Source organism: Amblyraja radiata, chromosome 7 (genome assembly GCF_010909765.2).
Source record: "Amblyraja radiata isolate CabotCenter1 chromosome 7, sAmbRad1.1.pri, whole genome shotgun sequence".
NCBI lineage: Eukaryota > Metazoa > Chordata > Chondrichthyes > Rajiformes > Rajidae > Amblyraja > Amblyraja radiata.
This window is the reverse complement of record NC_045962.1, coordinates 29,698,312-29,723,713: the sequence shown is the minus strand read 5'-3', so window position 1 is coordinate 29,723,713 and position 25,402 is coordinate 29,698,312. Positions and strand designations below refer to the sequence as shown.

The window sequence follows — 25,402 nt, the reverse complement described above, 5'->3', positions numbered from 1 at the left end:
TCAAAGAAGATCAGGTATCTAGGTTAATTGGCTTTGGTTAACTTGGCTTTGGTAAAATTGGCTTTGTTATAATAAATTGTCCCTATTGTGTGTAGGATAGTGCTAGTATATGGGGATTGCCTGTTGCCGTGGACATGGTGGGCCGAAGGGCCTATTTCCGTGTTGTATCTGCAAACTAAACTAAACCTGCCTGGTTGATGATTGAAAGTTGTGAGGAAATAGAAATTGAATTCCACGCCTTGGAAACTCCAACCTACTTTTAGTCACAGTATTCCTGTAAATAAATCTCTGACAGGCCCTGTTCTGACAAAGTTCATGAAGTTTGACAATGATCCGCTAGTAACTTTTCATTCTCATTCTCCTACAGAATGCAACATTTCCCCAGGTCCCCACCATTTTACCTACCTACGAGTGCTCAAACAAGTGTAAAACTCCCTAAAATTATTATCACAAAAAAAGAAATTAAGATCAAAATACAACTTAATAAAAAGGACAATAATAAAACAAATTAACTTGACAAGAGTAAAAACCTCCAAAATGTAAAAAAAACATTAGAAATAATTCTGAAACGTACATCATATATTTAAGAAAGAACTGTTCAAAGGGCAAATATTTTTTTTATTATGATACTTTTGAATTTTGTTTGGCTCCTCACAAAACTAAGGATATCATAGAATCAAAGTGCTGAAGTAACTCAACGGGTCAGGCAGCATCTCTGGAGAAAAAGGATGGAGGACGTTTCGGGTCAGGACTCTTCCTCAGACTGAAGTAGAGGGGAAGGAACTGGAGGAGGACAGAACTGAAAGTAGAAGGGAGGGAACTGGAGGTAGCAAAATGCCAGAATAAAGCAGGGCCGGTAACAGGCTGGAAGGGTGGAACCCAGCATGGCCCATTGCTGGCTGGGGTGATAATGAAGGGATACTAAACAGTGGAAAGAGATGACTGGGGTGGGGGGGAAGGGGTGAGGGAAGGAATGTAGGGGTTACTTGAAATTAGAGGTCAACATTCACAACGCTGGGTTAACTGCCAAGCAAAATATGAGGTGCTGTTCCTTCAATTTGTTAGTGGCCTCACTCTGATAGTGGAGAAGGCCCAGGACAGAAAGGTCAGTATGGGAATGAGAAGGGGACTTAAAATGTTTGGCAACTGGGAGTTCGTGTAGGCCAAGGTGGACTGAGCATGTGTTCAGTGAAACGATCGCCCAGTATGCGCTTCTATCTCGCCGATGTATAGGAACCCACACAGAAAGCAATGGGCACAGTCGATGAGGTTGAGGAGGTGCAGGTGAACCCCTGCCTCACCTGAAAGGACTGTCTGTGTTACCTCATGTCAGGGGCATGAGGGGTATCATGAATTCAGTTGACTTAAAGACATTTTTATGTGTTATTTTGATGAATTTATATTTTATTGCCGAGAGACTCCAGTGATTTCAGTGTACTATAGCTATAAAAAAGAACATGTTGTTTGATTATGTTTTGATTTGATTTGATTTTTATGTTAAAGCTATTTATTATTGTTATGTTTGTATTCCTTTTTTAATGTGCTGCATTGGCAAAAAGAATTTCACTACATCTAGGTGTATGTGACAATACATCAACCTTTGAACCTTTGAACCTTTATGGTCAATGTTTCTTTTTGTAGATAAAAAGGTGATAGTATGCATATAACAGTTCGTGACGTGATTGACTGCTGTTCATCAATCTAGTTTTTAACGTTTTAGAGGTGCCCATTCGCTGTTCCGGGTGTATCATCACAAAAAAACACGGATTATGGCGAAGAATTAACAGACGTTTCACTCCATCGATTTTCGCACGTCTACACACAGTTTACTTCTATACAAAACTATTGTACCCAACCAAGTAACTTTTTTCGGTACTTTACAACTAATGGCTTGATCAGAGTATGCTAAATATATTATGAAACTTTATGTAGTGCATCTCTTAACAGAAATGAACACTGCAAACTATCAGTATTATTCTGTCATCAATTAATTTTGTGCGAGCTATTTAAAGTGAAATGCAATGGCAAAGTTGAGGTATAACTTTAACACTGGTGGAAAATGCCAAGGAAATTGTGTACATGTACACAAGTTGAAAATTTTATAAAGTCATTCCTTAATATTCCCTAACTTTAAAATATTTTTGAGACATACTTAGATTAGATAAAAACAAAATGCTGTAAATACTTATCTGGTCAGACAGCATCTGTGGACAGAGAAAAGCGGGATAAACACTTCAGGCCATACCTTTCATCAGAATTCAAAGAACATTGATTTAAAACATAGAGTTAAGCCCCTGTCCCACTTACGTGTCCTTGGCACGCTAATTACTCGACCTCGTGGTCGCGTTGAGGCGTGGCGGTCCCGCGAAGGTCGAGAGTGATTTAATGCGTACGCACAGCCGTCTGGAGCGCGTGACGTCATTTGAAGATGGACACAAAATGCAGGAGTAACTCAGCGAGACCGGCAGCATCTCTGGAGAGAAGGAATGGATGATGTTTCGTGCCGAGACTCTTCATCAGTCTGAAAGAAAGGTCTTGACCCGAAATGTCACCCATTGCTTCTCTCCAGAGATGATGCCGGTCCCGCTGAGTTACTCCAGCATTTTGTGTCTATCTTCAATTTTCTTGGCCCCGCTCTGGGAGTAGAAGTGGGGGCGGATCCGGACCGCAACGGCCGTGAGCCCCAGGCCGAGCTTGGCGATCGTTTGCCTGCTTCTGCTTTTGGAGGTGAGATGTTGCATCACGCCAGGGTCTTGGGCCTGTCCCACTTTGGCCATCAGTTACGCGACTGGCCGTTGACGTGCAAAGGTTTCATTCGCTACAAAAATTTTGGAGCCCCGCGCGATGTCGCACACAACTACATACCCCTCCGCGCTTCTCAGTGGGACCGACCCCGCGCGGCCATACGACGTCGCGTAATTTGCGTGCCAAGGACACGCAAGTGGGACAGGCCCTTTACTCTCTCCACAGGTCATTCATTGTTAGCTATGGTTTAGATCCCGTTAACTTGACGATTGGACCAATTACTCTCCCCACAGATGCTGTCTGACCTTTTGTGTTTTTCCAATACCATGTTTTCCTTTTTCAGATTTCCAGCATCAGCAGTTCTCTTCTCTTCACTTAGATTAAAGATGATTTCTGAAATGTGAGTCTGACTGCATCTGCTATTTAAGACCATTTCCTGAGACCAGGCAATGAAATGTTCAGGGAGAATACCTTGAATGCATCTACAGTAAGTCTCAATTTTGATGCAGAATACTGCAGAATGTGTCGTCTTTTTTGAGGGAGTCAAGATGCAAGTCCACAAAAGAAAGAATAAAAACGACCCATAGTCCATGTGTGTCAATTTCATTTAAAATCAAACTTGCAGGAATATGTTGTGAATGACGCAAGAAAGGTAATTTGGAAAATGTGTTACCAAGGCAAATTCCTTGTATGTGAATACTTGGCCAATAAACGTATTTATGTCCGTGTGCCGTGCTGAATTAGTCCACAAGCCGTGCAGGGAGAGAGCAGCGTGCGGGGAGAGAGCAGCGTGCGGGCTGCTTCTGTGGCGACCAGCATGACGAGCAGGGAGCTGTTAAGTTGAACCGGAAGTCTCGGAGTAAAGTCGGAGTGGAACTGGGAGCTACTGTGTGAGGCCGAACGCTGAAGGTGCGGGGTGAGCAGAGTGCGACCTGCGTCTGCTGCGACCACCCCCTCCTTCCCACACCCCCCTTCCCCCTCACACCCCGCCTTCCCCCACCCCACCCCCACACCCCCCTCTCCCTCCTCACCTCCCCATGATCTTTCCCCTCTCCTCCTCCCCTCCCCCAATTGTTAAAGGTTTTTGACAAGAGCTGCGTCAAATGTTAGGCTCGGCCAAAGCAGAGGGTGGGAAAGGTGAGGGAGGGATTGGGGGAGCGGAGGAGGAGAGGGGAAAGATCATGGGGAGGTGAGGAGGGAGAGTGGGGGAATTGAGGGAGAGGAATGGGTAGTGACGGAGAGGGGGGAAAGTTGGTGAGGAAGGGGAATAGAGGGAGAGGAGGGGGGAGGTAGGGAGTGTGGAATAGAAAGAAAGAAGGGCAGTGGGGGTGGTCAGGAGAAATAGTGGGGGGGATGGGGGGGGGGGGGGGTGAGGCATGGTGGAGGTGGGGGATAGAGGGATAGGAGGGGGTAGGAAGGGGAGAGGAGTTATGGAGGGAAGGAGGGAGTGACTGAGGGTAAGGGAAAGGAGAGGGAGGGAGAGGTGAGGGAGGGATTGGGGGAGGGGAGGAGGAGAGGGAAAAGAAGAGGGAGGATGAAGAGGTGGGGGAGGGAGCACTGGGGGATGAGGGGAATTGAGCCGCGCCTGCGCAGTTGGGGGCTATGAGTGGTGGAATATTGAGTTGTGGAACGGGTTGTGTTGGGGGACCAGGCCTCCCATTTGACAGGAACCCAATGGGTCCCACTTTGTAGGAAATAACAGAGCTTAGTTTGAATATAATAGTATGTGCTAATGCGTATATATATGCACCGCACATTTTACGTGGGGCTTACATTCCTGAAAACCAGCGTATAATTCAAAAACATATAAATTAAACATATAGATTTAAACAGGCTTTAAATTTGAGCACGTTATTTCAAATATATGTGTAAGCACTTTGTGTTTTATGCGTGTTTAATTTATATGTTTTTGAAAGAGCGTGCATGTTTAATTAATACCAAAACCTTATTTACGCCCTGCCTTTTGAAAAAATGTGTTCAAATTTAGGCCTGTCCAAATGCTGAAATGTATATGTTTAATTTTTTTTTCAAAATAGACTGCTGTGATTCAATTAAAAACTATTAAAATATAACCTCTTTTACAAAGTAATTTCTCTCTTGAATGATAAGTCTATTGCCACACGTTTATGGGTGTAGAGTGGACAGTGTTAATATTTCAAAATTACCATGCGAGCTTGTTTACGTTTGCCACCTGAACATGCTTCCCAATATCTGAGGATAAGAAACAGCTTTTCAACTTCACTTTTGCCTTTTGTAGCTGTGAAAGCAAAACGACATGTCAGATTCTTGACTATCTGCTCAGTTTGCACGGTTATTTCCTATAATCCATTTTTGTTATAGTGTTTGTACAGTAGACGTAATAAAACACTGGATTTATTGTAATAGCATTTGACAACATTTTCCCACTTTATTCTTTATTCTACACCATTGTCGGGAGAATTGTACATAGATAACACTCTCAAAAAACGTTTTAACTTCTGAATTGAAAAGTATAGCTCTCAGGGATTAAAAACTAGCTACAGTTTGGTGATTTGGTTTAGATTAACCAAAACTATTCCAAACCAAATTAATTTTAAATACTCATTGAAATTATCAAGAATTCTGTTCTTTAACAAATATAACAAATGACAAGCTTGGGTAAACTTCAACAGTAATAAAAGCATGAATTGTGCCTTATTTGTACAAATCCAAACTTATTAACATTAAAATATTAAAATTGGTCTCTAAAATAATAGCATGATTACTCTCTTCATTTCGTAGAACTTGGATTAGGAACAATGATTTATGATACCGCCCTTTTGCTTCTTCCATTCTTGTGTTTTAGGTGTTTGTTGAACTACAAATACAAACTTGCTTTCTACACTTGGACTCTGCCTTATGAAAAAGCTCTACACCAAACAGATTAACAATAGTCAAAACATATCTAGTCACCATATCTGAAAATTCACGTACCAACTTGTGAATAAAGTCACAAACTACAGTACATTTAAGATAGTTTTCAATTTCATATAATACTTTATGTGTTCAGCAGGTGCAGCTATATATTCCACATTACTTTAAAGGCTGCACAATTGCCACACTAAATAGAAATACTATTATCACCATTATTTTGCTGTATTCTTTGGCTCACATATACACTAAAATACCATAAACATTATTTAGAACTTTGATATCATATATAAATAAAGATACAGTACATACAAATGGAAGAAAATACTAGACACCTCTGTAAGACAGTAAATTTCTGGATATAAATAAGCAAATATTTTGGTATATACCTACATATTTAAACAGTTTTGTTACTGTAAAACTATTACATTTATTCCTTTTCACAAAAATCAGTTGACATTTGTATACACAATCTACACAAAATTAATATTTTTTTCTAAAAAGACATTTAGTTTCCATCTGTTACAGTATTAATGCAACTCTTACCCCAAAATCACAACTAATGCATCTAGAATAAAATTTGGTGCTTTACACTCCATAATTTTACATTATGACAAAAAGCACCTGACACAGTGTAGCTACGAAAAGGATCTGCACAGTCTAGGTAAGTCTACTATGATAGAGTTACATTTTACCTCTAAGGGTTAGATTCACTGCACATTTTCCACAGTACTCACAGTTTAGATTGCTGAGCTCTTTCAAAGGAACATACACATGGAGGCTCACATGTAGGAACAATATGTATTTAGATTTTGTATCTGTTAAATAATTACTTCTAATAAATAATCATTGGCTAAAGAATAGATTTGCATACTGCCTGACAGTACTAAAATGTGTTGCACAGATCTTTAAATAACACATTTATTGTACATTAATCAGTTTCAAAAGAAAACATTGCTTAGTAATAGCAAACAGAACCAATGTAACCAATTACAAATCCACTCCCAGTCGTTCAATCTCCTCAATCAGGAAGTCAATGTCAGATATCGTTACAGCTGGGTTTGAAATGACCATGCGGAAGAAGTTAGTTTTATCTCCTTGAGGCTGATATCCAACCATTGTGGTGCCACATTCCATCATCTGTGCTTTTATTTTTGGAGCAACCTGCGAAAATATAAAAAGATGAATTTTCCCTGATGAAGAGGGGCATATAAAAAAAGAATAAACTGTTGGTTACTAATTTTAATTTCAGAAAGGGAAAAGAAAGGCACAAGATAAAAACAAGAAAAAATGAGTGCTTCACAATCCTCAAGGTAAGATAGTATTTTTAGAACTATGGGTTGCAAAATAAGAATTGTAGCTTACTGGACCATCAAAGTAGACTATATTCCCAAAATCAATATATTCAGGGTATTTACAGACAATCTGGTTCATGAATGATTGAAATTTATGTTAAATTAACAATTTCCCCTGCTTAAGGCACAGAAATCTGCAAAATGGTGCAAACCACAGAGGAACCAAGGAACTATTCATTGAATCATGGAATCATAGACTTGTACAGCAAAGAAATGGGGTCTATGGCCCACCACTTTCATGCTAATATTTTTGCCCATCTGCACAAACCCCATTTATCCACATCAGGACCATATCCTTCTGCACCTTGCCTATTAAATGTCCGTATAAATGGTTCTTAAACATAATTTGATCCCATTCTTTTTCTCCAGAGATGGTGCCTGACCTGCTGAGTTACTCCAGCACTCTCTGTCTATCGGATTCCATCACCTCCTCTGGCAGCGCATTCAAGATATCAACCATTCTCTGTACAAAAAAAATTCCCCTCAGGTCCCCTTTAAATCCCTTACCTCTCAACTTAAAATTATGCTCTTTTGTTTTGACACCCCATCAGAATCAGATTGAACCCTATAGGGCCTGTCCCACTATGGCGAGTTAAGGAGAGTGTCATGGTCCTATTGTATCGACAAAAATTTAGCATCCTTCGACTAAGTGGAACACCTCCTACGACTATGTAGAGAACCTCCTACGAATAGGTAGAAGACCTTCTTCGACTATGTAGAAGACCTGCTTCGACCTCCTTCGACTATGTTGAAGACTAGCTTCGACCAGCTTTGATTTAATCGTCGATGCACTCGGGAAAATTGGACTCGACTACCTTCGATTACCTTTGGTCACCTATGATAACATGCCGACCTACCACGACCTATTTCGACTAAACCTAGGAGTAAAAAGTATCAATTTTTTTCATGCCGACCAATTTTTACTCGCAGAAAATTTGCTTCATGGAAGGAAGCAGAGGATGATGGTGGAAGGATGTTTTTCGGACCAATGGGCTCAGGGTTCAATGCTGGGCCCATTGGTGTTTGTCATCTATATCAATTATATGGATGAGAATGTACAAGGCATGATTAGTAAGTAAGCAGGATCTTGATCGGTTGGTCAGGTGGGCTGAGGAATGCTTAATGGAGTTTAATACAGAGAAATTTGAGGTGTTGCATTTTTGGAAGTCAAATGAAGGCAGGACCTACAAAGTGAATGGCAGGGCTCTGGGGAGTGTTGTAGAGCAGAGGGATCTAGGAGGGCAGGTACATAGTTCCTTGAAAGTGGCATCACAATTTGATAGGATAGTCAAGCTTTCTTGACCATCCTATCAATTTTGCCTTCATTGGCCTTCATCAGTCAGAGTATTGAGTATAGAAGTTGAGAGGTCATGTTACAGTTGAGTGACATTGGTGAGGCCACATTTAGAGTATTGTGTTCAGTTTTGGTCACCCTGTTATAGGAAAGATATTGTTGAGCTGTAAATGGTACAGAAAGGAGTTACGAGGATGTTGCCAAGACTCGAGGGCCTGAACTATAGGGAAAAGTTCTAAGACTTTATTCTTTGAAGTGCAGGAGGATGGGTGATCTTATAGAGGTGTACAAATCATGAGAGGAATAGATAGGGTAAATGCCATCTTTTACCCAGAGTAGGGGAATCGAGAACCAGAGGACATAGGTTTAAGGTGACCAGGGAAAAACTTTATAAGAACACGAGGGACCACGTTTTCCACACAGAGTGTGGTGGGTATATAGAACGAGTTGCCGGAGGGGGTAGTTGATGCAGGTACTATCACATCATTTAAAAAAACATTTAGACAGGTACATGGATAGAATAGGTTTAGAGGGATATGGGCCAAACGCACACAGGTGGGACCAATGTAGATGGGACATGTTGGTTGGCATGGGCAAGTTGGGCTTAAGGGCCTGTTGTTATGCTGTATGACTATGGCAATGCGGCTTCATGTCACATCTGTTCTTCTACCAATCACCGACAATCTGCATGCATGGGGCACTGATCCTTCTGTCACTGGAACCCATTTCTCATTACTTGTATTATCAGCACCCAATTTTGAATAGCTCGATCAAATTGCTTAAGCTTCTCTACTGCCATTATCTAATAAAACAGTGATTAATATCGGGTAAATGTGTGGTCCCTCAGAACAAACCCTAACATCAGCCTTCTTCTTTTGTGGTGCTGTACAAGCTTTTGTAAGGTCCCTGTCAGCTTTTAGCATTTTTATAAACAGGCACAACATTTGCAAGCACAGTGCATACAAAAGCGGTGCAGATGTAAGACTGAACAGTTCAGCACTGTAAAATTCACATGTATTGTCTGAGACAACTTCCAGTATTACATTTAGCAATAAAGCATGCATGCTGACAGTTTAACATCACAAAAATGATATCACAAGCATGTATGTTATTACAATTGGTTAACATTTACTGCTGAAATCAATATTTTAATTAGCTCAGCAATTACAATTGCATGCAGAATTTGGAATTTTACCTTGCGAAGCTTTTCCTTTCTCTCTTCACAATCTGGCATTTCGCGAATACTTGATGGAATGTACCAGAAGCAAACATTTGTGTGCTCCGGCTACGAAAGAAATGGACATGAGTAAATTGGAAAAAAATCTCTCGCTTTAATGATTGCATATACAACTGAATAGGCCAATAGAAACATAGAAACATAGAAAATAGGTGCAGGAGTCGGCCATTCGGCCCTTCGAGCCTGCACCGCTATTCAATATGATCATGGCTGATCATCCAACTCAGTATCCTGTACCTGCCTTATCCCCACACCCCCTGATCCCTTTAGCCACAAGGGCCACATCTAACTTCCTCTTAAATATAGCCAATGAACTGGCCTCAACTACCTTCTGTGGCAGAGAATTCCAGAGAAATTCACAACAATATGAACACACGGAGCCTGAATTTCTCATCTGAATATCGATACTACAATCAAAGGTCCCAACCAGAAACATCACCTATCCAAGTTCTCCAGAGATGCTGCCTGACCCACTGAGATACTCCTGCACTTTGTATATTTTCTGTAAACCAGCATCTGTAGTTCCTTGTGTCTTCATGGAATGGGAGAGTTAGACAGTTTGTAGTCAGCGGTCTTTGCTCCACTGACATTGTGGTGCAATGTTTGGGCACTGAACTGACAATATAACTGTTCCCTTCAATGTTACAGAATCAAAAGTATATGCTTTGAATATTGGTCTTCAACTCTTGGGGATCAGTTATAGAATAACCATGGAAAGTGGTCACTTGGAATATTTAGGGCATGATTTTTCAGGTTTTGAGTAATCTAATGTATCCTATGGCGATTTCTATCTCAATTCACTGCAAATGCAGTTGCTAAGGATCATCCCAATGATGCCAAATAAGCCAGTGCATACATCCAGAGAACCTACAATGCAAGGGGTTTTCAGGAAAACAAACGTAATATGAATGACTGTGTCTATGTTCTTCCTCAGACATTAACAAATAAAGCTATTCTTCTACAACTCATTTTCCTGAACTGCCCACGTGAGTTGAACACAAAACAGATGCATTTGAAGAGAAGGGTGAATGCATGATGTAAACTGCTCAAAAACAAAGACTGTTTTGTTGAAATCAGGAGGGTCCATTGACAATGTTTTGGAAGATAGAGGCAATGTGATTGAAAGAGGTGCCACAGATATTACATCAGAGGGTATACAGTGCAAAAAGCGTTGCTTATTATCCTTTTAATCAGCATCAAGGAGGAAATTAGGTGTTAGTTACAGTTTTTAAAATGAATGAGAAAATAAATTGAAAATCAATACATTTACCTCTGCATCGAATACCATTTGATATCCTTCCCTCTTTCTTATCTTGTTATAGAGGTACATTGCCAGATCCAAGCATTTGTTAATTTGGTTTTCAAATCCCACTGTTCCCTGCAATGACCAAGAAAAAATATTAGGTATTAAACCATTAAGTGCACTGAAATTAAAACCATTTTTGAAATTCAGTATGTATGAAACCAATATAGTGGTTTTAAATTACAAAAACATTCTGTTAATACTAATGTTGATTAAAGGGAGCAAAATATTTTGAACATTATAAGCAATTATATAACTTATTATACTTCTCAAATTGAGTTACTTCATTAAATAAATGGAGAAGAGGATGACCAAAATTAGGAACTAAATATTCCAAGGTAATCAACATTCAGGAAGGACAGGCCAAAAGGAAGATTAGCGATGGTATTAAAGAATTTTACCTCAGCAGAACGTGCTATAGTTTTAGAATCACAAGGTCAAAAAGCACTGTGGGAGTTATTTATTGTAGTTGTAGATGTAAGGCAGGGAATGAGTGAGGATATTAGAGTGTGTGTGTAACAGAGTGATACATTAATCATGCGGATATCAATCTGCATATAATCTGAACAAACTACGTTAGAACTAACAATGTACAGAGTGAATTCCTGGAAAGTGTACAAGGTGGTTTCCTAGATCAGTATGTTGAGGGACCAATTAAAGAATTCCAGATCTAGTACTGTGTAAAGGGAAAGGATGAATTCATTGCTTAGTTAATGGGTCTCCTAAACAACCAGATATAGATGCTTCGACATCGATCACTGCAATTTTGTTCTTTCTCCTACAGTTCCAGATGAAATAGAACCCCAGAAAGACAGGAAAGAACAGAGATGTTTGTTGTTCTATGTAGAACCTGAAATTACCACCAGTCACTATTCGACTCATGTATCAGTCCATGGCAAATTATATAAAGGGCTTCAGAAAGTGAGCACGAGGGCACTGAATAGGATTTTAAAAAACAAGAACATTTGGCAAGAGAAATGGGAGACAAGAGGTATAGGGTAAGAAGCCCTATGTTCTTTAAGGCATGACGATTTGGTCAACTCTCTGGGGAACAATTATGAATTCTTATTCTTCTTCTCCTTCTTCTCCTTCTCCTTCTCCTTCTTCTTCTCCTTCTCCTTCTCCTTCTCCTAAAGTTGTAGATCAAGGGTAGACATCCAGGCCAGGACAGCATCAGTTACTGGGTGGGTGGCTTTGATGCCCCCAGGGAAAGGCCTCAGTGGGCAGTCATTCACGATGTGTGGGATGTTCTGGTCTGGATGTCCGCAGTCGCAAGCAGGGCTGTCTGTCATCCCCCACTTATGCCGGTGGTGGGGTGTTCTTGCATGGAAGGTGCGGATTCTGCTCAGGTTTAGCCATTGCTTGCGATGGAGGTCATAACCCGGTGGTTTCACTGTGGGGTTTGTGATGACCTCTCCGTTGTTGGTGTTGGCATCTTTCCAGGCTCTGCGCCACTCAGTCTTGGAGTCAAAGTCTTCCAGGGATTTGACTGAAGCTAGAAGGGTTTGCGGGGCTTCAGGCGCATGTTGGGCAGATGGTTCAACCTTTCTCTTGGTCCACCCTGTTTCGACTAATGCAATCTACCCGACGTGCACAAACAAATAGATGCAGTGTTGTGGTGTCACTTTTGTAGAATGTTGACAGCGGCATTATGCTTATTCCTCCTGTACTGCACCTTATGGCCATCTGGAGGAACTCACATGTGCAATATAATAAAGAGTTAATTTTACATCTGTAAAGACTACACTGAGTCGTGTTGCATCTGCTGAATCACAAACATTGACTGAGGAGGAGGATTACCTGTCTGTCAACTTGCTGATATTACACAGGTGTTTCAACAGCACAATCTCTTCTGGTTTAGACACTTAGGAAATGGTGAAAGAATGCTTTTACTGCTTCTCTGACTTCATAACTTCATTCCATTGCTTTCACATGCCTCTCAGAATTATAAATTCTTGTCCATTATTCCTAACCTCCCTTCATTTCTTCTTTGTCCTATCTCTTCTACCAAAGCTGCTGGATCACCTGCCCAATACGTCAAATTTCCCTCCCTTCTACCCCAGTTAATCCAGATTTTAGTAACAATAACACATTTTCATAAAACTGCAGGCAAAGGTTGGAGCTAGTGTCAGATACAACCACTACAACTCCTTTTGCTGTCCCACTACAGGGCACAGTCTCTGTCTGCATCTTGTTCTTTCAGCAAAGAGATGTGAAAGAAAGTTTCTCCATTCCTCCATTCCCTATTGTTATAGTAAAACATTTGAGGGAATCTGTCATACTCCCCCCACCCCCATTCAGACTGGGGATTATACTGACGACTTATGATATTGATGGTATTGCTAAAATGAAAATCTCTCAGGTGGTGCAGTGGCGCAGCTAGTAGAGCAGCTGCCTCACAGTGCCAGAGATCTGGGTTCGATCCTGACCTCAGGTGCTGTCTGTGCGGAGTTTACACGTTCTCACTGTGACTGCATGGTGCTTTGTGGGTTAATTGGCCTTTGTAAATTGACCCTAGTGTACAGGGAGTGGATGTGAAAATGGGATAACAGAACTAGTGTGAAGGGGTAATCGATGGTTGGCATGGATTTGGTGGACTGAGGGCCTGTTTCCATGCTGTTTCTCTAAATTAAATATAAAATGTATTTATATTAAAAATATGAACATTTATATTTGGAGCAGGAGTAGATCAGTTCGGCCATTGATTATAAGATCCATTATAAGATCATAATATTACCTCCTAAATATCACAAAACTGTTCACATGGATATATTTCACAGGTAATGGAGGGATATGGATGATGTCTCAGAAGGGTCTCCACCCGAAACGTCATCCGTTCCGTTGCTAAGAGATGCTACCTGTCCCACTGAGTTACTCCAGCATTTTATGTCTATCTTCAGATAAAGCAATTAGGTGGGCAGATTTTAATACAGTGCATTCAGAAAGTATTCAGACCCCTTCAGTTTTTCCACATTTTGTTATGTTACAGCCTTATTCTAAAATGGATTAAATTCTTTTTTTTTTATCATCAATCTACACGCAATACCCCAGAATAAAAAAGCGAAAACAGGTGTTTAGAAATGTTGTAAAGTAATTAAAAAGAAATAACGGAAATATCACATTTACATAAGTATTCAGACCTTTTACTCAGTGTTGAGGCACCTTTGGCAGCAATTACAGCCTCGTCTTCTTGGGTATGACGCTACAAGCTTGGCACACCTGTATTTTGGTAATTTCTCCCATTCTTTTCTACAGATCCTCTCAAGCTCTGTCAGGTTGGATGGGGAGCGTCGATGCACAGCTATTTTCAGGTCCCTCCGGAGATGTTCGATTGGGTTCAAGTCCGGGCTCTCGCTGGGCCACTCAAGGACATTCACAGACTTGTCACAAAGCCATTCCTGCGTTGTCTTGGCTGTGTGGTTAGGGTTGTTGTCCTGTTGGAAGATAAATCTCTGCCCCAGTCTGAGGTCCAGAACGCTCTGGAGCAGGTTTTCATCAAGGATCTCTCTGTACTTTGCTCCGTTCATCTTTCCCTCGATCCTGACTAGTCTCCCAGTTCCTGCCGCTGAAAAACATCCCCACAGCATGATGCTGCCACCACCGTGCTTCACCGTAGGTATGGTATTGGCCAGGTGATGAGCGGTGCCTGGTTTCCTCCAAAATGGACACTTAGCATTCAGGCCAAAGAGTTCAATCTTGGTTACATCAGACCAGAGAATCTTGTTTAGGTGCCTTTTGGCAAACTCCAAGCAGGCTGTCGTGTGCCTTTTACTGAGGAGTGGCTTCCGTCTGACCACTCTACCATAAAGGCCTGATTGGTGGAGTGTTGCAGATATAGTTGTCCTTCTGGAAGGTTCTCCCATCTCCACAGAGGAACTCTGGAGCTCTGCCAGAGTGACCATCGGGTTCTTGGTCACCTCCCTGACCAAGGCCCTTCTCCCCCGATTGCTCAGTTTGGCCGGGCGGCCAGCTCTATGAAGAGTCCTGGTGGTTCCAAAGTTCTTCCATATAAGAATGACGGAGGCCACTGTGCTCTTCAGGACCTGCAATGCTGCAGAAATTGTTTTATAACCTTCCCCAGATCTGTGTCTCGACACAATCCTGTCTCGGAGGTCTACGGACAATTCCTTCATCTTCATGACTTGGTGTTTGCTCTGACATGCACTGTCAACTGTGGGACCTTATATAGACAGGTGTGTGCCTTGCCAAATCATGTCCAATCAATTTAATTTACCACTGGTGGACTCCAATCAAGTTGTAGAAACATCTCAAGGATAATCAATGGAAACAGGATGAACCTAAGCTCAATTTTGAGTGTCATAGCAAAGGGTCTGAATACTTATGTTAATGTGATACTTCAGTTATTTATTTTTAATTGCTTGGGAAACATTTCCAAACACCTGTTTTCGCTTCTTCATTCTGGGGTATTGTGCGTAGATCGATGATAAAAAAAATGAATTTAATCCATCTTAAGGTGAGTTTGTAATGTAACAAAATGTGGAAAAAGTGAAGGGGTCCGAATACTTTCTGAATGCACTGTAGCTTCGTGTGGGGACTGGGATCATCTAAGTCCCTTTGAACCTCCGTTGTCTTTGAGAAGATGCACTGACCTCCCACTCTACTACCTCACTCACCCCCTCCCCCCCCCCATGCCTTTTTTATATTGTTTACGCCTTTGGTGTTCTCTAAACCAGGGTTATCATCCTTCTCCACTAAACGGCACACACTCCAGTGACTGGCAACTCACAGCATGCAGACAGCGTTGATGAGGGAGAGGCAGGAATGAGGGAGCATCGGGCCCAGGGAGAGACAGCGATGAGGGAGGCCCAGGGAGAAGGAGGGGCCGGAATGATGAAGCCCCCGGCACGGGGATAGACAGGATTGAGGGAGCACCCGGACGCAGTCAAGACAGGAATGAAGGAGCTTCCAGCCAGAGGAAGAGGCAGTAATGACGGAGCGCCGGTGTCCAGGGGGAGGCAGTAATGAGGCTGGAGTAACTCAGCGGGTCAGATACAGTGGCATCTCTGGAGAAGAGAAATAGATGATGTCTGAAGAAGGGTCTCGACCCGAAACGTCGCCCATTCCTTTTCTCCAGAGCTGCTGCCTGTGCCGTTGTTGCTCCAGCATTTTGTGTCTATCTTCAGTTTAAACCAGCATCTGCAGTTCCTTCCTACACAATAGGTGATGTTTCGGTTTGAGACCCTTCTTCAGATACCGACAGTAATGAGGGAAATGAGCCCCGAGTGGGGCAATGCGGAGTGAGCGGCTGGAGGAAGCATTGGGTTAGAAACATAGAAACATAGAAAATAGTAAAATAGGTGCAGGAGTAGGCCATTCGGCCCTTCAAGCATGCACTGCCATTCAATATGATCCTGCTTTTTCCCCTATCCCTTGATTCCTTTAGCCCTAAGAAATAAATCTAATTATCTCTTGGAAACATCCAGTGAATTGGCCTCCACTGCCTTCTGTGGCAGAGAATTGCACAGATTCACACCTCTCTGGGTGAAGAAGTTTTTCCTCATCTCAGTCCTAAATGGCCTATCCCTTTAATCTTAAACTGTGACCCCTGGTTCTGGACTCCCCCAACACCGGGAACATTTTTCCTGCATCTAGCCTGTCCAATCCTTTAAGAATTTTACATGCTTTTATAAGATCCCCTCTAATCCTTCTAAATTCTAGTGAATACAAGCCCAGTCGACCCATTCTTTCATCATAGGTCAGTCCCGCCATCCCCGGAATTAACCTGGTGAACCGACGCTGCACTCCCTCAATAGCAATAATGTCCTTCCTCAAATTAGGAGACCAAATTTCCACACAATATTCCAGGTGTGGTCTCACCAGGGCCCTGAACAACTGTAGTAGGGCCTCCTTGGTCCTAAGCTCAAATCCTCTCGCAATGAAGGCCAACATGACATTAGCTCTCTTCACTGCCTGCTGTACCTGCATGCTTACATTCAGTGACTGATGTACAAGCACACCCAGGTCTCGTTGCACCTCCCCTTTTCCTAATCTGACACCATTCAGATAATAATCTGCCTTCCTATTCTTGCCACCAAAGTGGATAACTTCAAATTTATCCACATTATACTGCATCTGCCATGCATCTACCCACTCACCCAACCTATCCAAGGCACCCTGCATCCTCATAGTATCCTCATCGCAGCTCACACTGCCACCCAGCTTTGTATCATCCACAAACTTGGAAATGTCACATTTAATTCCCTCGTCTAAATCGTTAATATATATTGTAAATAACTGGAGTCCCAGCACCGAGCTTGCGGCACCCCACTAGTCACTGCCTGCCATTCTGAAAAGGACCCGTTCATTCCTACTCTTTGTTTCCTGTCTGACAACCAGTTCTCTATCCATGCCAATACCCTACCCCCAATACCATGTGCTCTAATTTTGCACATTAAACACTTGTGTGGGACCTTGGCGTAGGCTTTTTGAATGTCCAGATACACTACAACCACTGGCTGTCCCTTATCCATTCCACTTGTTACATCCTTAAAAAATTCCAGAAGATTAGTCAAGCATGATTTCCCTTTCATAAATCCATGCTGACTTTGACCGATCGTGTCACTGCTTTCCAAATGCGCTGCTATAACATCTTTAACAATCGACTCTTTAGCATCTTTAGCATCTTCCCCACTACTTATGTAAGGCTAACTAGTCTATAATTCCCCGTTTTCTCTCTCCCTCTTTTCTTAAAAAGTGGGGTTACATTGGCTGCCCACCAGTCCACAGGAACTGATCCAGAGTCGAGAGAACATTGGAAAATGATCACCAATGCATCCACAATTTCTAGGGCCACTTCCTTGAGTACTCTGGGATGCAGATCATCAGGCCCTGGGGATTCAGTCCCAACAATTTACCCAACACCATTTCCTGACTAATGTGGATTCTTCAGTTCTTCCCTCCCATTAGATCCTCGGTCCCCTAGTATTTCTGGGAAATTGTTTGTCTTCCAAAAACAGAACCAAAGTACTTGCTTAACTGTTCTGCCATTTCTTTGTTTCCCATTATATATTCACCTGTCTCTGATTGTAAGGGACCTACATTTTCCACTAATCTTTTCCTTTTTACATATCTAATGAAGCTTTTAGTTTTAATATTCCCCGCAAGCTTTCTTTCATGCTCCTTTTTCCCCCTCTTAATTAACCCCTTTGTCCTCCTCTGTTGAGTTCTAAATTTCTCCCAATCCTCCGGTTTGCTGCTTCCTCTGGCCAATTTATATGCCTTTTCCTTGGATTTAACACTATCCTTGATTTCCCTCGTTAGCCATGGTTGAGCCGCCTTCCCCGTTTTATTATTTCGCCAGACAGGGATGAACAATTTTTGGAGTTCATCCACACGGCCTTTAAATTTTTGCCATTGCATCTCGACCGTCAACCCTTTAAGTATAATTTGCCAGTCTATCCTAGCCAATTCCTGTCTCATACCTTCAAAGTCTCCTTTCTTTAAGTTCAGGACCCTAATCCCTGAATTAACCGTGCCACTCTCCATCCAAATGCAGAATTCCACCATATTATGGTCACAGTTGCCCAAGGGTCTTTATACAACAAGATCGCTAACTAATCCTTCCTCATTACACAATATCCAGTCCAGGATGGCCTGTCCTCTAGTCAGTTCTTCTACACATTGGTTTAAAAACCATCCCGTATTGGGACAGGGCAGAGGAAACGGCCGGGACTGAGATCGGGGATCATGTTGGGCTCGGGAGTTTGGCAATAAACATTTAAAATGCGTTTAATTGACCATTTGTGAAGCCGATTTACTGCTGCCGCGTGGACTCTGTCGCGGGACCAATAGGCTGGCATGATAATACATCGACCTATGTACACAACCGCTGCATCATCAGCTGGATAGTCAAGCTGATACCGGGCCAGCGCCAAGGACTCGCTGGCCCGACATCAGGTTAACTGATTATCTGGCACCAGTTGGTACAAATGATTCATCAGCCGCTGTCAAATCTGGCACCGCCCGGATTACAGGGCAAGTATCACTTTCAAACATGCCACGACCTCCAGACAAAATTTTGGGGAATAGGAAGTGGAATATCTTGGATGTGGAAATTCGTGGAACATCTTTGCCCACTGGCCTAGATTTGTGCAAGTGAATCAGTTCGATGTCAAAGATTTTTAAAATACAGGATTTCTAGTTTTGTTTTCAACAGCTGTAGCTCAGTAAATTCTCCTACTTGTTATTTGCTGCCTTTTTAGTTGTTACTTTTAAATACAAACTGGTGTTCTTTAGTACTGAGAACCAAATTTATCAATGCCAATGTTAGTTTGCATAAGAAAAGACACCAAGTGCTGGAGTAACTCAGCGGGTCAGACAGCATCTCTGAGGAACATGAATAGGTGACGTTTAGGGTTGGGACCCTTCTTCGGACTGGAGAAGAAACGTTACCTATCCATGTTCTCCAGAGATGCTGCCTGGCCCACTGAGTTACTCCAGCACTGTGTGGCTCTTTTGTAAACCAGCACTGCAGTTGTTTGTTTTTTGAGGTGAGTTGAGTTTAGTTTATCATCACAGGTACAGTAAAAAGCTTTTGTTGCATGCTAACCTGTCAGCAGAAAGACAATACATGATTACAATCGTGCAATTCACAGTGTACAAATACACGATAAAGGGGGTAACATGAATGTTTAGTGCAATATAAAGTCCAGTAAAGTCTGATGAACTCTTCTCCTCTTTGTACAAAAACGTGTTGCAACATATCAAATTGCCAATTAAGGACTTTTTCCAAGATTACCTTAGCTTTCCACATTAGCCAAAACTTGAAGATGTCCACATGACGGCCGCACTGTATTGCTTTGTCTCCCGTATCGTAGGACACATCGTACTGTTTATCCTGCTGGAATAGGTACCCTGCACACATCTGATTGCAACCTTGGAGAATGCCCTGTGAACAAAGTAGAATTGTTAATTTACTTTGTGAATTTTCCAGCACTCCTGTCAAAAAACGATAATCTTGCAAAACTTTGTGCATTTATACTTATAAATATAATTTGTTCTTTTTTCTTCGCAGAAAGAATGAAAAGAGGAAAGTTAAAATTCAAAGTGAGGAAAATCATTTGGACAGGCAAAACATGCAATGTCTTCAGAATACTAAGATAGATAAGAGACAATAAAATGAACGATTGAGATCAATTTTATACATATCCACTGCAATTCCTTTCTAATAATTTAATTACCTCCATTTTATTAGTTCATCTTTACTTCTCCCTTGTCAGTTATTGTACACAGCCTTCCAGAAGCCAACTATTCAGAGAAAGTGCAAAAACAAAATATTGGGGGGGGGGGGGCCCATGGGAGAAGGGACGGAGGGTGGTTGAGTTGGAAGCAATTAACCCAGGTTTCAATCTGTGTTGATGGGGCAGCACAGTGCGTAGCAGTAGAGTCACTGCCGTACATCGCCAGAGACCCGGGAATCACCAGAGACACCGACTACGGGCGCTGTCTATACGGAGTTTGCACGTTCTCCTTGTAACTGTATGGATTTTCTCCGGGTGCTCCGGTTTCCTCCCACATCCCAAAGATATGCAGGTTTGTAGGTTAATTGGATTTGGTAAAAGAAAATTGTAAGTTGCCCCTAATGGGTAGGATGATTGCTGGTCGGCGTGACCTCAGTGGGCTGAATGGCCTTTTTTCCGCGCTGTATCTCAAGTCTAACCCAGAAACTAATATTGTGGAAGAATCAATTTAATGGGTAGATGCTAAATGCATGATTTGCTAAACAACAGTTCTGGAGGGAGGAAAATAGGCTGTCGCAACAAATGGGAAGACAAGTGATGACAAAGGCATGGCAGAAGAATTGAACAGATAAAGTCAGAAGGTCAGATTTTCTGCACATATCACAGATAAGACAAACTCAAATCGATTGTTTCTAGGTTTCAAAGGAAATTACTTAAACCAAGTAGAAAAGGCTCAAGGTGGAGAATGCTACAGGTTCAAATTTGCTAAGACACCAAGTAAACTGACAGACTATTGCATATCACGCTGGAAATGATTTTCAATAATTCACTTGTGTCCAGTGTATTCCTAATAAATGGGGAAAGGCATATCTGTTATATGTTTTTGAAAGAGTTTAAAGTTAAAATGAAAACTATTGAGTATTGGAGGTGGAACTAGACTCATAAAAAAGCCTTTATCAAACCAGAATCATTGTAGATGTGGAAAGAAATGTTGTGCTTGGTTTTACAATGGGGTTTGTGTGAATGCAGTACATCTTGCGTAAAAGACGCAGAGTAAGGTATATTTAAGGGTATAACTAAGTGGCTTCACAGTCAAGTATGAGAGGAAAAGATAATAATGGACGTATTTCAGTGGTTCAAGTCAATCTGCTACCACCTTTTCTGGGAAATCAAATGCTAGTGATGCCCACATTGTAAAAGTGAATAACTTTACAATGTTTCTGATTGTCAACATTTTTCTTAGAAGATTTTGGACAGGATTGGTTCCTGTCAACTTTCATCTTGCCGTTATATTGCATCATATCTCAACCAGGATACTCTTGGACAGTCAGTTCAGCCTTTTGCATCCAAATCAGTAAAGTGGAAGACACTTGGACCATTATATTTTGCATTCTTATTTTACAGATGGGAAAATGCAAGCACTGTGCTTAGATATGTTATTGGGAGGTTTATAAAATTCAATGACAGCTTCCATTAATAATAACAACACTATTTCAGCAGAAAACCACAACTTTGGTCCATGTGTATCATTACCTTTACCCCCCAAAATTCACAGTCGTCTTCAACCCAGTTCTTGCCTCAGTTTGCTGTGTTTAAATACAGTCAGGAAAATCTATCATCATTGTGGCATGTATGAACAGGTTTCCTGGAAAGAAATGTACATACGTTTTGTTGGCTAGAGCTTGCTTGCTCTATCTTCATCTAGGAATCACTAGTTCTCAAGCTATTGGAGTAGAATTAGGCCATTCAGCCCATCGAGTCTACTCCACCATTCAATCATGGCTGATCTCTGCCTCCTAATCCCATTTTCCTGCCTTCTCCCCATAACCCTTGACACCCGTTCTAATCAAGAATGTGTTTATCTCTGCTGTAAAAATATCCACTGACTTGGCCTCCACAGCCCTCTGTGGCAATGAGTTCCACAGATTAAATACCCTCTGACTAAAGAAGTTCCTCCTCACCTCCTTTCTAAAAGAGCGCACTTTAATTTTGGGGCTATAACCTCTGGTCTTAGACTCTCCCGCCAGTGGAAACATCCTTTCCACATCCACTCTATCTATGCTTTTAATTATTCTGTAAGTTTCAATGAAGTCTCCCCCCTCAACCTTCTAAACTCCAGCGAGTAAAGGACCAAGGCCATCAAATGATCATCATATGCTAACCCACTCATTCCTGGAATAATTCTTGTAAACCTCCTCTGGACCCTCTCCAGAGCCACATATCCTTCCTCAGATATGGGGCCAAAATGTGCTCACAGTACTCCAGAATAATTTGAATAAATTTGACAGGTTCCAGCCACATAAATGAGGGGTGAATTTCACACACGTTTGAAACATAGATAGGATAGACATTTAGAGCCGTTTTTCTAGGATGAAAATATTAAATATTGGAAGGCATTGGGGGAAGATGTGGAAGGCAAGTTATTTTTTACACTTGAGGTGGTGGGTGCCTGGAACGCACTGCCAGGGGCAGTGGTGAAGGTGGACATGATGGTGGCATTTGGGAGACATTGGATAGGTATATGAATATGCAAAGAATGGAGGCATATGTATTATGTGCAGGCAGATTAGTGTTGGGCCTGGCATCACATACGGCATGGGCATTATGGCTCAAGGGGCCTGCTCCTGTGCTGTACTATTCAATGTTCTTCTAATATCGGTGGAATGACAGAACCAGCTAAGTGTCAAAAGTTATAAATACTTTTGCATCCCACAGCAATAACTGATTTGACACTGTTGGCATACTTTTTCTTTGATTTTCCTGAGGCTCAAAATAACTCAAGGTAGTGCAAATATATGCCAATCTTTGCGTGTTTAAGATGCAAAATTATAGGTAATACATTACATGATACATTCCCATCAATCGTAAATAATTAGTATAGAGTCACATATATCTGGTCACATTTACACTGAAGAATAGTGGAAGTATCATTTACTTGATCTTTTCTTGAAGTTCCTTTCTCAGGTTATACTGAGGGATTCAGCCCCAGAAGTTGTTAATTTCTTTGTGGATAGGCATTTTGTTCAACCAGCTGTTTCAGCACTCTCAATAATGTACTTGCTACACTTTTCAGCATTAATGGCCTTAATGGTTTGTTCTTATTCCCTTTGGTAATACTGATTCTATGGCTAGAAACTTTCAATTTAGACCTTAATTGGGTTTTAACAGCTTTAAAATCTCCACTTGTTAAGTTTAGCCAACCAATTCCAACACTATTGTCTGAATTTATTAAAACTTGGTCTTAAGAGGACCAGAGGACTCAAAAGCTGCCATTCCACTAATTTTTCTGTCAATTCCTGGATCCCATGAGTAAAATTGTGAGAAATCGTGTGGAACTATCACCTTTCTCTTAAAGTTTAAAAAGAGACAACATAAGAAATGGAAAACGGAATAGGCCATTCAGCCCTTCATCTATGCTCTACTATTCTTTGAAATGATGCCTAATCTGTGCCACAACCCTGCATTAACACCAAATTCCATTAATATCTAAAGCTCCATCTATCTGTGTCTCGTGTAGCCTTTTCAGAAGTAGGCATTACCCTCTGAGAGGCTGAAATCAAAGATGAAATTTACCATTAGCATCAGTCAACTTTAATGCTTCTGTGGAAACTGGTATTGAAGTTCAAGACCTCTAACTTGACACAAAGCCCATGGTTCGCCTGACAGAAAAATCCCTACCCTGACATATGCCCTTGTCACCCTGTCCACAGGAGTGGCATCATCAATACCGTCAATATGAAATCATCCAATTCCACTACACAAATGCAAGATTATCTAGAATTTACCCCGCTGTTAGGGACACCTGCAACAGATGTAATCAATCTCCTGCCAACCATAGCCATATGTTTTGGTCTTGCCCTAAGCTAGCAGCCTTTTGGAGGAGTGCTTTTGACTTGATAAGCAGAGCCTACGGCCAGACTATTCCTCCAAACCCACTGTCAGCCATTTTCGGTGCCCCTCCCAACACCAACCTCTCTGTTGCGGTGAAACGGGTTCTAGCTTTTACAACCTTGTTAGCCCGGAGACTGATCTTGCTTAACTGGAGGCTCACCTGTCCCCCGACACACGGCCGCTGGATTAAGGAGGTGCTTTACAATTTAAAGCTTGAAAAACTTAGGTTCTCTCTCAAAGGCTCTACCAAGACATTCCTAGATACATGGAACCCTTTCTTGGAACTTGTTAACTCTCTCAACTTGTCCCCGGACTCGGAAGAGGACTGAGTGCTCTCCACCATTGTTCTGCTCTACTACAGCTGCTCTCCCCTTAACCCCCCCCCCCCCCCCCCTCCCCACACTTATTTATTTAATTACTTACTTATTTACTGTTATTAGTGACCCCTTTTTTAAAAAAATGTTTTAGTACTTTTTGTTTAGTTTATCTTACCATATTTGTGTGGATGTGTATGTATGTGAGTGTTGTTTATCCCCGTTTGGTTCCGACCTGATTCGGGTGGGTTGAAGGTGGGTAAGGGTAAGGGCTTTGAGGGTCGCTTACATACTGTTGCACAATTATGCCTTGACTGTCACTGTCTGTTATCATTGTATGTATGCAAATTGCTGTGAAATTCAAATAAAAATATTTAAATCGAAATGATGCCTAATCTGTGCCACAACCCTGCATTAACACCAAATTCCATTAATATCTAAAGCTCCATCTATCTGTGTCTCGTGTAGCCTTTTCAGAAGTAGGCATTACTCTCTGAGAGGCTGAAATCAAAGATGAAATTTACCATTAGCATCAGTGAACTTTAATGCTTCTGTGGAAACTGGTATTGAAGTTCAAGACCTCTAACTTGACACAAAGCCCATGGTTCACCTGACAGAAAAATCCCTACCCTGACATATGCCCTTGTCACCCTGTCCACAGGAGTGGCATCATCAATACCGTCAATATGAAATCATCCAATTCCATTGGCAGCTTAAGTGAACCAATATTAATGTCCTCTTCCAAACTAACATCCCCAGTAGCAAGACTGTTATTAATCTCAATCAGTTCTGATGGGCATGTCATGATGCCCACATACCTGACACCAGAGTCTCAATCAATTCTCAAAATCACCCAATACATTCCCAAATAACTCTCCTTGTACAGCTTGGTGGAGCACTGGCCAATCGATCCAGATCCTGCTGCAATCGTTCACAACCATCTTCACTATCTGCAAAACCACTCACTTTTGTATCATCAGCAAACTTGCTAATCTTGCCCTGTATGTTCTCATCCAAATCATTGACGTAGAAGACAAACAGCAACGGGCCCAGCACTGAACCCTAAGGCACACCACTAGTCACAGGCATCCAGTCTGAGAAGCAACTTTCCACCATCACCCTCTGCTTCCTTCCATGGAGCCAATTTGCTATCCATTCAGCTATCTCTCCTTGG

At 41.7% G+C, this 25,402-nt stretch overlaps 1 protein-coding gene across 4 annotated transcripts in view; it reads right to left on the bottom strand.

The window, feature by feature from the left end:
- Positions 1-5,130: 5,130 nt before the first annotated feature.
- gad1 (glutamate decarboxylase 1) overlaps positions 5,131-25,402 on the bottom strand; it is a 48,211-nt gene continuing 27,939 nt past the window's right edge. For all 4 annotated transcript variants that reach the window (XM_033024002.1, XM_033024005.1, XM_033024004.1 and 1 more), the window contains 4 exons: positions 19,582-19,731; positions 10,791-10,898; positions 9,479-9,568; positions 5,131-6,798 (listed from right to left, as the gene is read on the bottom strand). In XM_033024002.1, the coding sequence (XP_032879893.1) occupies positions 6,625-6,798; positions 9,479-9,568; positions 10,791-10,898; positions 19,582-19,731 (522 nt within the window). In that variant the 3' untranslated portion in view covers positions 5,131-6,624. The remainder of the gene's footprint in view (positions 6,799-9,478; positions 9,569-10,790; positions 10,899-19,581; positions 19,732-25,402) is intronic.